This window comes from Camelina sativa, chromosome 1, assembly GCF_000633955.1.
Source record: "Camelina sativa cultivar DH55 chromosome 1, Cs, whole genome shotgun sequence".
In the NCBI taxonomy this organism is placed as follows: Eukaryota; Viridiplantae; Streptophyta; class Magnoliopsida; order Brassicales; family Brassicaceae; genus Camelina; species Camelina sativa.
This window is the reverse complement of record NC_025685.1, coordinates 2110736-2125123: the sequence shown is the minus strand read 5'-3', so window position 1 is coordinate 2125123 and position 14388 is coordinate 2110736. Positions and strand designations below refer to the sequence as shown.

At 38.0% G+C, this 14388-nt stretch overlaps 2 protein-coding genes and 1 pseudogene across 2 annotated transcripts; 2 read left to right on the top strand and 1 right to left on the bottom strand.

Moving 5' to 3' along the window:
* On the top strand, window positions 7-5220 carry LOC104718436 (long chain acyl-CoA synthetase 6, peroxisomal). Its single transcript, XM_010436225.2, has 23 exons — window positions 7-200; window positions 304-364; window positions 455-532; window positions 670-741; window positions 833-914; window positions 1004-1109; window positions 1210-1286; window positions 1485-1529; window positions 1645-1731; window positions 2083-2172; window positions 2328-2407; window positions 2563-2656; window positions 2780-2868; window positions 2954-3042; window positions 3195-3324; window positions 3483-3601; window positions 3703-3826; window positions 3916-4002; window positions 4266-4369; window positions 4451-4536; window positions 4613-4702; window positions 4794-4880; window positions 4992-5220. The coding sequence occupies exons 1-23, from the start codon at window positions 77-79 to the stop codon at window positions 5076-5078; spliced, it is 2088 nt and encodes a 695-aa protein (XP_010434527.1). The 5' UTR covers window positions 7-76; the 3' UTR covers window positions 5079-5220.
* LOC104718352 (sugar transport protein 6) lies at window positions 5731-7870 on the top strand. Its single transcript, XM_010436116.1, has 4 exons — window positions 5731-6013; window positions 6153-6472; window positions 6537-7163; window positions 7275-7870. Exons 1-4 carry the CDS (start codon window positions 5887-5889, stop codon window positions 7722-7724), a joined length of 1524 nt encoding a protein of 507 aa, XP_010434418.1. The 5' UTR covers window positions 5731-5886; the 3' UTR covers window positions 7725-7870.
* Window positions 8158-12631, bottom strand: LOC104703593 (annotated as a pseudogene).

Here is a 14388-nt window from a genome sequence, read left to right as displayed (position 1 = left end):
TTTAATAATAATCGTCGGATCTTCGGATCATTGCCCTCTTCTCTCTCTCTCTCTCTCTGATTCCGTTGCGGAAACTATGGATTCTTCATCATCCGTCGCAGCGCGACGCCGTATCAACGCTATCCACTCTCATCTGGTCACGTCTTCTCGCTCTTCCCCCCTCCTCCGTTCCAATCCAACCTCCGGCGAATTCGGTCTTGGTCCGTATTCTCTCAATCTCTTCTGATTTACTTTAGTACTAGGCTAGCTAAGCTTCGCATCTCGTTTGCTGATTCCTATTTTTGCATCTCTGATCGCAATCAGATAACGGCTACAGTGTTGTTCTTCCTGAGAAATTGAATACTGGCAATTGGAATGTTTACAGGTTTCCCTCTTCTTCTCTGCTTCCTCCTCCTCTCCTTTCTCCATCTCTCTCTCTCTCTCAATTTCATTTGATTTTGAAAATTTTACTCAGATCTGTAAAGTCTCCGTTCAAGCTCGTTAGTAGATTCCCAGATCATCCTGACATCGCTACTCTCCATGACAATTTTGAGTATGGCAATCAGAATCCCCCTTCTTCTTCTTCTTCTTCTTCTTCTTCTTCTTCTTCTTCTTCTTCTTCTTCTTCTTCTTCTTCTTCTGAGTCATCTCTCTGATTGTTACTGTTCCTTTGTTACTCTATGTATGTAGGCATGCTGTTCATGATTTTCGTGATTACAAGTATTTAGGAACTCGTGTTCGTGTCGACGGAACTGTTGGAGAGTGAGCTGTTCTTCAACTTTACTCTAGAAAATTATGTATATGCTTCCACTCTTTACGTGACTCTTTTGTATTTTTATTTACTCTTCTCTAGCTATAAATGGATGACATACGGAGAAGCTGGTACTGCAAGAACTGCTCTTGGTTCTGGTTTAGTTCACCATGGTATCCCCATGGTAATTTGTTTGATTCTAGCTTTTTTTTTCCGATTGATCTTGAGTTTTGCAGCTTGACACTCAAGTGTCTCTTGTTTTTCTTCTATTAGGGATCATCTGTTGGAATTTACTTTATCAACCGCCCTGAGTGGCTCATCGTTGATCATGCTTGTTCTTCTTATTCTTATGTCTCTGTTCCTTTGTATGATACTCTTGGTAAGCTTCTGGTTACAGCTTATGATTTCAATTGCACATTTGTTACGGATGTTTATGATAATAATACTCTCTCTCTTTTTTCTTTTTTTTTTGAGTGAAGGTCCTGATGCTGTCAAATTTATTGTCAATCATGCAACTGTGCAAGCTATATTTTGTGTGGCAGAGACATTAAACTCTGTAATTTCTTCAATCTGCTGCTTTAATTTCCTTCTCTTTTTCTAAATTCTTAATTGGATGATAGTAAGAAAAGAACCTTTCTTACTCAAATGATGTGTATGTTGTTGATTGTTTTCCTTCAATTGCTCCTACTTTTGCTAAATGATCGTTTTTCTGACTTCTTTTTGCTTACTTTCCTGTTTTTGCTGGAGATTTCAGTTACTTAGCTGCTTGAGTGAGATGCCAAGTGTACGCCTGGTGGTGGTATGAAGACACCTCAACTTTTTTTTATTCATTACTATTTGAGTATTATGACTACAGTTTTCAAATTATTTTGTTTTCTTCTCTCTGTTCGGGTTACTTTTCCTGGACTAAGTAGGTTGTTGGAGGCTTGAATGAATCTTTACCCTCGCTTCCGGCATCAGCAGGAGTGAAAGTTGTATCATATTCGGTGTTACTGAATCAGGTACTTGTGTAATTTTGTAATTCAATAGCCGTCGTCTGAAGATAAATAGGACTAAGGACACTATCATTTAAGATTTTGCAAGTTCTTACCAGTGCTATTATGAGTCGTGTTCTGTTTATTACCAACCCGGTTTCATCAATATTTATAAAACACTGGGTACTAGTAGGTCATATATGTACAAGTGTACTTCCACATCAGTTTACTTTTACCAGGACTACTGTTATACCTTTCCCATATAACCATCATAGTTTTCTCTTTCAGATAATTCACCCTGTATCTTTTTCGCTGCTAGAAGCACAGTTGTGGTCCATGTTGGTTTCATTGTTTTCTGACCAAAAATATGTGTTTCAGGGTCGTAGTAACCCTCAGCGATTTTTTCCACCAAAACCCGATGATGTTGCAACTATATGCTATACAAGCGGAACAACTGGAACACCCAAGGTTTTGCTGACTTCAAATTTTATCTTCAAATTTAGGATAGTACTGTTCTTTATTTCATATTTACCCAGACTATAGCATCTAAATTACTGTTTATCTAATCCTGTATGTCTCATTCCTCCCTGACCTGCTCTTCTTCTGGATGAAATATGTTAAAGGGAGTCGTTTTAACTCATGCAAACTTGATTGCAAATGTTGCTGGCACCAGCTTTAGTGTGAAATTTTTCTCTTCAGATGTGTAAGTGATTTGCTTCTTTCTACCAATAGTTCAAGATTTTCAATGTTCTCCTTTGTATCTATTGCTACATATTCCTTAATTCTTAAGCGGTCTTGTTTCAGATAGACTATTAGTAACTAGTAACTGATTTTGTCATAATCTCCTCTACTCTCCAGTTACATTTCGTATCTTCCATTGGCACACATTTACGAACGAGCTAATCAGATCCTAACAGTGTACTTTGGTGTTGCTGTTGGATTCTACCAAGGGGTTAGAAACTGTTCTTTCTCATTGACCATGATAGACATATGCACCTGTGATCTGTTTTTTTCTTATACCGTGCCCCTTTTCTATTGATTTGATTGGACGAAACACTTGCAAAATTTTCTGCAGGACAATATGAAACTACTGGATGACTTGGCTGCTCTGAGACCAACTGTATTCAGCAGTGTCCCTCGATTATACAATAGAATTTATGCTGGGTAATATAATAGCTTTGGTTTGTTGATATGCGCTCTCTGCTGCTATTGAGAATTCACTGAACTAATGTAAAGTTGTTGTCCCCAGTATCATTAATGCAGTAAAAACCTCTGGTGGGCTGAAAGAAAGACTCTTCAATGCTGCCTATAATGCAAAGAAGCAGGCTCTCTTGAATGGTAGGTCCTGTCATACTTCGCTAAATTGAAACCAATATGTGAAATACTGTATCTAGGGCACTTTGATTACAGTTGAGTTCTAAGATATGATACAGTATTTCCTTCGAACAGTTTTAAGCTTGATTTCCTTTGTATGTGTACTGGCGGTGCAGGAAAGAGTGCTTCGCCCATATGGGACAGGTTGGTATTTAATAAGGTAAAGGACAGACTTGGAGGACGGGTTCGTTTTATGACGTCTGGTGCTTCACCTCTGTCTCCTGAAGTGATGGAATTTTTGAAAATGTAAGTTTATTACTTTTAAAATATTGTGTTCTGTCATATTATCCATTAGAATTTACCCTCAAGAATGAACACATTGTGTTCTTATAACTTCCGTTTGAATTTAGCTTGTGAATTTCTTTTATCTTTTGATTTAATCTTGTGGTGTGAATCTTCTTTAGATGCTTTGGAGGAAGGGTATCAGAGGGATATGGAATGACTGAAACATCTTGTGTCATAACTGGAATGGACGAGGGTGATAACCTCACTGGGCATGTTGGCTCTCCTAATCCAGCTTGTGGTGAGCTTTTTTACCGACTCTGCATAAGATAAACAGAGTAATTTGGAACTAAATATACAATTTAAATCGCTATTTGGATTTGATACGCCTTCCTTTTTCAGAAATAAAGCTTGTGGATGTCCCGGAAATGAACTATACATCAGTGGATCAGCCCCATCCACGCGGCGAAATATGTGTTAGGGGTCCTATCATTTTTACAGGCTATTACAAAGATGAAGTTCAAACGTATGAACACCTCTTGCATTGCAAATTCCTCTTTCACTAATTAAAATGTACCAAGAACTAATTCTTTCAGTAAAATATATTATTGTCAGGAGAGAGGTTATTGATGAAGATGGATGGCTTCACACTGGAGATATAGGTCTGTGGCTGCCAGGAGGACGTCTAAAAATTATTGACAGGTTTTTTCCGAGTCACTTGATTGTTATACATTGTCTTATTAGTAAAGTCAAATACCTTGGCTCACAATGTATACGCCTGCTTTTTCATCTGTATTTCTCACCCCATTATTGGATTTTACTTCTTACTGATGATGTAAGCACTAAGAAATGACTGGAAACAATTATGGAGTGCAAAGCTCTATCTTTCTAAGATTGGTTATATTTTTGGGGACTTGTTGTCTTTTAAACAGATTCTTAGTAAAATTTTCACATTCTTTGAATAGGAAGAAGAACATCTTCAAGTTGGCGCAAGGGGAGTATATAGCTCCAGAGAAAATTGAAAACGTCTATGCCAAATGCAAATTTGTGGGCCAATGCTTCATTTATGGTATAGTAAATAAATTTCGTAAAATCGTTTTGTATACTATTGCTTTATTCTTTCCCTAATTCACTTGTTTCCAATTTTCAGGTGATAGCTTTAATTCATCATTGGTCGCTGTTGTATCGGTTGATCCAGATGTGCTGAAAAGCTGGGCTGCTTCAGAAGGCATTAAGGTAATATAACTTCCTTAACCTGATTCTCCCAATGTGACAATAGGAAACTAACTTTATACCACTTTGCTGAATGTAGTATGGAGGAGATCTGAGAGAATTGTGCAATAACCCGAGAGTGAAAGCAGCAGTACTATCTGACATGGACACTGTTGGAAGAGAAGCTCAGGCAATGCATCTCAGGAAACAATTTTCGTTAAGTTTATATTTATCAAGTACGCTATCACTGACTTGAAAACAAACAAAAACATATTGTACAGTTGAGAGGCTTTGAGTTTGCAAAGGCGGTGACATTGGTGCTGGAGCCATTTACACTGGAGAATGGTTTGCTAACTCCTACATTCAAGGTAAGTTCTGCCAGACCCGTTTGAGCAAGTAGTTTCGATGGTGAGATAATATTAGGAAACCAGTTGTGAATATGGATTGAAGCATAAAGGATATGATTTGAATATTTGCAGATTAAGAGACCACAAGCAAAGGAATATTTCGGAGAAGCAATAACAAACATGTACAAGGAACTTGGTGCTTCTGATCCCCACCGCTAATAAAGCTTTGTGATTAATAAAAAAAGCCCACTCGAAATGTTATGTTCATCCCAAATTGTATTCTTTTTTTGTTGTTCTCTTGCCACATACCTGTTTGTATTGAATGTTAGTAAAGGTAATAAAGGTGCTACATTATGTTTTCCCCTGTGTAATAGAAAAGGCAAAACATTCCACAATTCGTTCGTTTGATATTATTCGCAGATTCTTCGGCCTACCACGAAACGACAATCTTATTCACCGTATTCTACTTCTGTAGACTGTAAACCTTCAGATTGGATTCACTCGGCCAACTCACTATCCCGTTCGCTGAAAGATATTATTAAAACTCGGTTCAGTTTTTTTGATTGGCTCAGTTATTAACCACGATTACTACTGCTGAGCGGCTGAGCCTGATTTAGTACAAGAAGATTTGACTGTGCAACCCAAGAATAATTGGAAAGAGAAAACAAATTTGTGATCCAAAAAAAACTAACTAATCACAGACCATACAATAACCCATATATCTCGCATATGCTATTTCGAAACACACAGTCCCAATTTTAGACAAGTCTGGATCTCATCTCAGTTTGGTCTGTGACTCTGTCATGTCTTCATCTCTTATAAATACGTGATCTCTTTCACCTTTTATGATTCTCTCCAAAAGGGTCTGCATTTCAAGCAGGATCTCTGTCTCCCTTAGTCTCTGGTCCGTGATTTCTTTAGTTTACACGGACACAGAAACACACGCACACATATACAAACACTTTACATATTTTGACATATATATACTGAGTTCGCGTGGTGGTGTCTGATCGGGATTTTATTAAACATGGCTGTTGTTGTAACAAATGCAAATGCTCCGGCTTTCGAAGCCAAGATGACTGTCTATGTCTTCATCTGTGTTATGATTGCCGCTGTTGGTGGTTTGATCTTCGGTTACGACATCGGAATTTCCGGTTCATTCTCTTACTCTGTACTATTTTTCACCCACACATATGCATTCCAAGAAAACTAAATAAAACCTATATCTTGCATCTCAAGTTACATGTCTTTTGTTTTCTTGAGCTAATGTTGATGATCACCTGTGGTTAAAAGGGGGAGTGACGGCGATGGACGATTTCTTGAAGGAATTTTTTCCGGCGGTGTGGGAGAGGAAGAGGCACGTACACGAGAACAACTACTGCAAATACGATAACCAATTCTTGCAACTGTTCACATCGTCTCTTTACCTAGCCGCACTTGTGGCCAGCTTCGTTGCTTCCGCCATCTGTTCCAAACTCGGAAGGAAGCCCACGATGCAGTTTGCTTCTATCTTTTTCTTGATTGGTGTCGGCCTCACTGCAGGAGCCGTTAACCTCGTCATGTTGATCATTGGAAGACTCTTCCTTGGCTTTGGGGTCGGATTTGGCAATCAGGTATATATAACTGAACTAGCTACAGGTGTCAAAACAGGTCACTAACTTAACCTGAAATTTGCAGGCAGTGCCGCTTTTCCTGTCTGAGATTGCTCCAGCACAGCTCAGAGGAGGTCTCAACATCGTATTCCAACTCATGGTTACGATCGGAATCCTAATTGCCAACATTGTCAACTACTTCACAGCCACGGTTCACCCTCACGGATGGCGAATTGCTCTCGGTGGAGCCGGGATCCCAGCTGTTATCCTCCTCTTCGGTTCGCTGCTTATCATCGAGACGCCTACAAGCCTCATCGAGCGCAACAAGAACGAAGAAGGAAAAGAAGCCCTAAGGAAGATCAGAGGAGTTGATGATATCAATGACGAGTATGAGTCTATCGTCCATGCGTGCGACATCGCGAGGCAAGTCAAGGACCCTTACAGGAAACTGTTGAAGCCGGCTAGTCGCCCACCGTTGGTCATCGGAATGCTTCTCCAGTTCTTCCAACAGTTTACTGGAATTAATGCGATTATGTTCTACGCACCGGTTTTATTCCAAACTGTTGGGTTCGGAAGCAACGCAGCTCTTCTCTCTGCGGTTGTCACGGGAACGATCAATGTTCTTAGCACGTTCGTTGGGATTTACCTCGTTGACAGAACTGGCCGGAGATTCCTTCTTCTCCAATCTTCCGTTCACATGCTCATCTGCCATGTCATTAACTATATCTTGTCTTTGTTTTTGTTTCTTGTGATTCAAGTTGGTAACTTGAAGATAGGTTTCTTGTCGGACAAGTTAAAGTAACTAACAAATCTCTTGAAACAGTTGATCATTGGAAGCATCCTAGCGAAGGACTTGGGTGTAACGGGAACACTCGGGAGGGCACAAGCACTAGTAGTGGTGATATTTGTGTGCGTTTACGTGATGGGATTTGCGTGGTCATGGGGACCTTTAGGATGGCTAATCCCAAGCGAGACGTTTCCTCTAGAGACTCGAAGCGCAGGATTCGCTGTAGCAGTCTCGTGCAACATGTTCTTCACGTTCTTAATTGCTCAAGCCTTCTTATCAATGCTTTGCGGGATGAGATATGGAATATTTTTCTTCTTCGCCGGCTGGATCATAGTGATGGGACTGTTTGCGTTGTTCTTCATACCAGAGACAAAAGGAATAGCCATTGATGACATGAGAGAGAGTGTCTGGAAGCCACATTGGTTCTGGAAAAGGTATATGCTTGCGGAGGATGATCATCCTGACGTCGAGAAGAGATCTGCTTGAAGTGCATCATTCTCTGTTGATGTGTCTTTTGTTTTCCCCTTACCTCTTCACTTTTTTTTTTCTTTCTTTTGTTGGGTTGCTATTCTTTAATTCTTTTGTTTCGTTGGTACGATTAGTGTAGTAATAAGGACCAACTTGTTGATTCAGGTTAGGGTATTATCAATGAAAAATTCCATGGAAATTTTCCTCACATTCTTCTCTCATTTATTTACCTATTTGAATTGTTTCGTCATACAGTAGTAGATTAAGCTTAAGCTTCTGAAAATTAACAATTTAACGCCTTAATTTTTAGGCTAGAATAGAATATTCCAGAATTACAGTTTTGTTTCTTTTTGCTCAACGTTAACAGAATCAGATTCTCTGTTTAATTGCTTGTACCGAACACAGAAGAACAAAACCAAGCAAGAAATCCGGTTTAGGAGTAAACCGTAAATTATAAAACAAAGCTAATTTTAACCATAACCTACTAATCAGCTCTTTCAGCTTTCTCTTTCAAAGGATATATAACAAAAGATTCCCTCTACTCAATCCTCTCAAGTTCAAGTTTCACAAACTAATATATAGCTAAAAAGAATAAGATTATTTTGGTTATTTTCTAGTCGGGAAGTATTTGCTCGTTGTCTGCATCTCCTTCTGTCTCAATGGTAGGCTTAGTAGGTCCAGCTCCAGGAGCTTGCTTCTTCTTGATTCCACTCACTATATCATCAATTCTCAGAAGCATACACGCCGCTTCTATCGCTGTCTTAAACGTTTGCGCCTTCACATTGTACGCATTCCATATCTAATCACAAAATTGAAAGTATTATTAAGTCTCAAGAAACATAGGTTTTACGAGAGAACATTGCTTTTTTCAGTCTTACCTTGCTCTCTTTCATGTCAGCAATTGCACCAGTATTCCCATCGATTCCAGTCCAAGCATTCTCACCATTTGCATGCTAATTAAACCAAAAAAATTGAATACATTAGAGAAATTTAGGGTGTCTAAAACATGTACAGACATTACAAAAATTGGTAGACGTAGATATACTTTTCCTTGCAATGCTGTCATAGTTCTGATCACGTTAACTCCACAGTTCTGAGCTAGAGTACGTGGAATAACCTCAAAAGCTATGGCCACTGTTCCAATATGGCCACTGTTCCAATAACATTCAAAATTAGATCACCCATTCAACTTGAAAATATCACAAGCTCACAACTACGGGCAAAGCGAGTAGAAACCATAACAAACCTTTTCGATTCATTCAATTGTTGCACTCTTCTGTTTTAAAGTGGCAGAAACTGTTAATTCTGTGGCTCCGCCGCCAGGAAGAAGCTTTGGGTTCTTGATGATGTTTCTTGAGACAGACATGGCATCCTGCAGGAAGGAATGCATAAGGTAAATGATAGGGACTAGCATGAGTAATATCTTATGTTTTGTAATATCATTCACACACCTGAAGATTTCTTTCCACTTCGTTGAGGAGATCTTTACTAGGTCCTCTTAAGAGCACGGTGCATGCTTTAGGTTCCTTGCAATCAACAATAAAGGCAAAGAAATCATCTCCTATCTTCTTGACCTCAAACAAGCCAGCACCGGTACCAACGTCAGACTCTTGAAGTTCATCAGGCCTGTTCACAATCACAGCTCCACATGCCTTAGCGATTCTGTTGTTGTCCGTCTTTCTCAACCTTCTGATAGCACTAACCCCAGCTTTACTGAAATAGTGACAGGCCAAGTCACTAAGTCCCTTCTCTGTAATTACTAAATCGGGTTTGAACTTTAGTATTTGCACGCAGATGTTCTCAATGTACTCCTCTTCCAGTTTCAACAACACTTCCCAGTCCTCTTCTCTGACCAACTCGGCGTTGGTTTGGTTTTCACCTTTTTTGTACTCAAGGGGGCAATCAAGAAGAGTAATCCGCGGGTTGACGATCTTTCTCTTCATTTTACCAGGGGCAACTACGTCTTTGTTAAACATGACTCCTTTGAGAACCTTGGAGTCTTCCAACTGCCCACCTGGAACCTTCTCAACCTTAATGTACTTTTTAATATCCACCTCCCTCAATCCTTGTCCAAGATCAACACCAATAGTAGTGGTGGCATCAATAGCTAAATCCTACAAGAGCCACATTAACTCGTTTGAGAATGTGGGGGGAAAATAGCTAAAAAAAAAAAGTTCTATGACCTATAAGGCTTGTCACTACTCCCACTGTGGCTAGATTTAAGTGTGTAGCTTCTAAATGTGCAGACGTCGAAATGTGTTTGTGTCTTGTAAGTATACAATGTGTTATGATGTAATGTAGAAAAATATCATATATGGTTAAAGCCACCCTTGTTCGCAAAAGTGGATATTTTCAGTAATTAAAATACTTACAGCAATCAGATCTCCAAATTTGCTTGTGAATTTTGTTCCTATGCAGCTTTTGACTAATCCTAGTACTGTTGCACCTGCAATATAAATATTCATGTATCAGCAAACATGCCCACGAACAAAAACAAAGGTACAAGTGTACTTACGGTCATTGACATCGATTGGCATGGCAATCTTGTCAAGAACAGTGATAGCATCCTCGAGAGCCTTAATATAAGCTGCAATGAGAAAAACATTGATCTGATTAAAACAGTAAGAAAAATACAACACTGTGGAATGATCACAAATCAAGCCGCAAGTATACCTCGGCAAATGACTGTGGGATGGTAACTCTTCTCAATAAATGATTCAGCAACATGTAACAATTCACCAGCTGTTGAAAAACGAAAAGAAATCAGCGAGAGTCAAAATAGAGGACAACATTGTTGCGTATAAAACACATGCATTAGAGGAATATCACAGCAGTGCCTATTACACTCATCAAAGCAAACCTAGTGGCAGACAATTAATTCAACCAGATAAAATGTACATACCAAGAACAATAACAGATGTAGTCCCATCACCAAATTCTTCATCCTGTGTGCGACTCAACTCAATCATCGACTGCAACCAAGAAAGAGCAAAAAAAAAATTGATATCAGAAACAGAACAGTAAGAAGACGACAAGGACAAGCGAGAAAGGGAANACCTTTTTTGTACTCAAGGGGGCAATCAAGAAGAGTAATCCGCGGGTTGACGATCTTTCTCTTCATTTTACCAGGGGCAACTACGTCTTTGTTAAACATGACTCCTTTGAGAACCTTGGAGTCTTCCAACTGCCCACCTGGAACCTTCTCAACCTTAATGTACTTTTTAATATCCACCTCCCTCAATCCTTGTCCAAGATCAACACCAATAGTAGTGGTGGCATCAATAGCTAAATCCTACAAGAGCCACATTAACTCGTGTAAGAATGTGGGGAAAATACTTTTATGATAATAAAAAATAAGCTAAATATATACTTTATGACCTATAACGCTTGTCACTACTCCCTGTTCGCAAAAGTGGATATTTTCAGCAATTAAAATACTTACAGCAATCAGATCTCCAAATTTGCTAGTGAATTTTGTTCCTATGCAGCTTTTGACTAATCCTAGGACTGTTGCACCTGCAATATAAATATTCATGTATCAGCAAACATGCCCACGAACAAAAACAAAGTTAGAAGTGTACTTACGGTCATTGACATCGATTGGCATGGCAAATTTGTCAAGAACAGCGATAGCATCCTCGAGAGCCTTAATATAAGCTGCAATGAGAAAAACATTGATCTGATTAAAACAGTAAGAAAAATACAACACTGTGGAATGATCACAAATCAAGCCGCAAGTATACCTCGGCAAATGACTGTGGGATGGTAACTCTTCTCAATAAATGATTCAGCAACATGTAACAATTCACCAGCTGTTGAAAAACGAAAAGAAATCAGCGAGAGTCAAAATAGAGGACAACATTGTTGCGTATAAAACACATGCATTAGAGGAATATCACAGCAGTGCCTATTACACTCATCAAAGCAAACCTAGTGGCAGACAATTAATTCAACCAGATAAAATGTACATACCAAGAACAATAACAGATGTAGTCCCATCACCAAATTCTTCATCCTGTGTGCGACTCAACTCAATCATCGACTGCAACCAAGAAAGAGCAAAAAAAAAATTGATATCAGAAACAGAACAGTAAGAAGACGACAAGGACAAGCGAGAAAGGGAAAGAGTTAAAAAACCTTAGCTGCAGGGTGAGCAACGTCTATTTCACGCAAAATAGCATTTCCATCATTGGTAACAACAATCCCTGAAAACCAAAGAGTTTAGCAAAACCCATAAAGACCTTTTACGTACAGCTAACTTAGACAGTGTGAAGTAAAACAGCTTTGACACAGAGAGAGTGTACATTGAATTACAAGTCAATAAAGACTGAATTTTTCAAAAGGAATAAACCCTAACTTAATCCTTGTCCCTTTGAAGATCTATGGAGAAGAGGAAAACACTACAAGGAGACACAAAACAGAGAAACCTACCTCCACCAGCATCAAGAAGCATCTTTAACATAGAGCTAGGACCCAATGTAGTTCGTAAAATGTCAGAGACAGACTGTAAAATAGAACCCAGAACTCTAGTGAAACCATGATTCATTCATTAGCAGAGAGAGAAGCAACAATGGGAAAGAAAAATAAAAAAAAAGATAGAGACTTTATTATCTTGGAAGACTGAATATTAGCATGGTGAACCTTAGCTCCAGATTCACGCTTCAATGAATCCTCTGAACATTTTCACCAAGTGATACCATTAACAACAACAATACAGAACACTGAATTAAGAAAAAAAAACCCAATTACAGATTCAAAGAGACAAAATCTGCAGATCGAATAACTCACTGAGAACAAGAACCGGTGCGTTCATATCTGCGAAGTCTAAAGCATACACGGAGAACCGGAGAAGAAACAACAACAGCGACGGCGACGGCGACGGCGACGGCGACGGATCAAATTCAAATTAAGTGTGGAGAATGGGTAACTAGATGCTTCTTTCTCAGCTCTCTCAGTCACTTTTATTATAAAGGTATGTAAAGCCCAGTAATTCTTATCTTATTGAGCCCATTAAAGCCCATCTATGTTGTCTATTTATTTTTCTTCCTTTTCTTTTCAACTTTCAAATTTGTGTAGTTATTTTTAGGTTACAAGTTTTTGTTTTTTGGTACAAGTAGTTTATGTTTAAGTCAATTTTCAGTTGAAGTTCAATTAAGTCGAATACATTGTGTGTATATATTATTTGGTAACCTATCAAACATATCGAATGCATGTTACGTGATTAGTGATAAGATACATTAAATTAGTGTAAAACAAAACAAAAAAATAAAAGTCCATAATAATATGTGATGATGAGACATAGCATTCTACTTAATTAAGGTGATATATATATATATGTATATCAATGCTTTAAAATCATTCTTTATTGCAAATTTCAGCAGCCTCCTTGAGAAAGACGATCTCATAATGGACTTATTACAGATTTGTATTTCTCCACAAAAATAAGAATATAGTGGTATAGGAGTTGGAAGTAAATGAAAGTGTTGCCACCATTTCACGAGCTCACGCTCCAATTTATTAGTGACAACTTGCAAAGCACGTGATTTTTTGTATCAAATAAATATTTGACATATTGTAATTTTATAAGGATGACCGATGACCGTATTCTCTAGCTAGTGCTTAGGGCACTTGATTAAGTGGCTATGCACAATTGTATGTTTGTTTATCTTCCAACTTCCAACTTACCTAGTATCTTTTTGGTCACTCCTCCTCATGATGTATACGTAGCCATCACTTAAATTCCATGTTACTTGAACTAAGTTCAGATTTAAAACGCAATTCTTTTTTTTCTTTTCGGAACGAAGGTTGAAAATTCAAATATCAAGATGTCGTGTGAACCAATACTTAGTAATATAGCTCAAACATTTAGATAATTATTATTGACTTGTAGGAAATATGGGGATAGAGCACCCAAACGAAATTAAGCATTATGTCAAACGTTCTCGCCTCCTTTCTTGAAACTCCAATTTGTGAATGTCATCAGCATCATACCAGTTTTTACTTTTTTTTTTATTTTATTTATCCATTGAGGCAAAAGACGAGCTACTAATATTAGATTATTATATCACACTTAACTTCATAAAATCCCTTTATAATTATCATACACTTTGTTGTAGACACATACGTACACTATATCCACAGTTTTTTAGTTTTCACAAGTGATCATAAAACTGCTGTAAACTAACTAATTTCAACTTTAAATAAAAAATCTACAATTATCATAAGTTTAGTACTTCTATGTTATATAGGATGGTAAAAGAGTAAAAGACACACATATAACATATCCTTATACTCTTTTTTTTTTTCTAAATTAAACCCAAAATCTTGAACAGAAAGTACTTGGTATACTGTATAATATATTAAACCTCTTATTTGTTTTAGAAGAAATAAATGAAAGTCTTGAACGGAGTATATAGTATATGTAATTTTGCAAACACAGTACACCGAGACGTTAGCCTTATTAACGTTTAAGGACTGTATATCGATTTGAGAACACGCTTGTGTGTTAGCCCCCCGTACATACCATCCGAAAGCATTTGCATCTTCATACTCAACTCACGTAAATGATCTTTTGAATAAAAATAGTAGAATCGCCTGTGAGATATAGCCACTAAAAATCTGTACGACTCATAATTTAATAAAAGCCATTACCAAAAGAAAAGTTTAGTGATTTCTTCTGCTA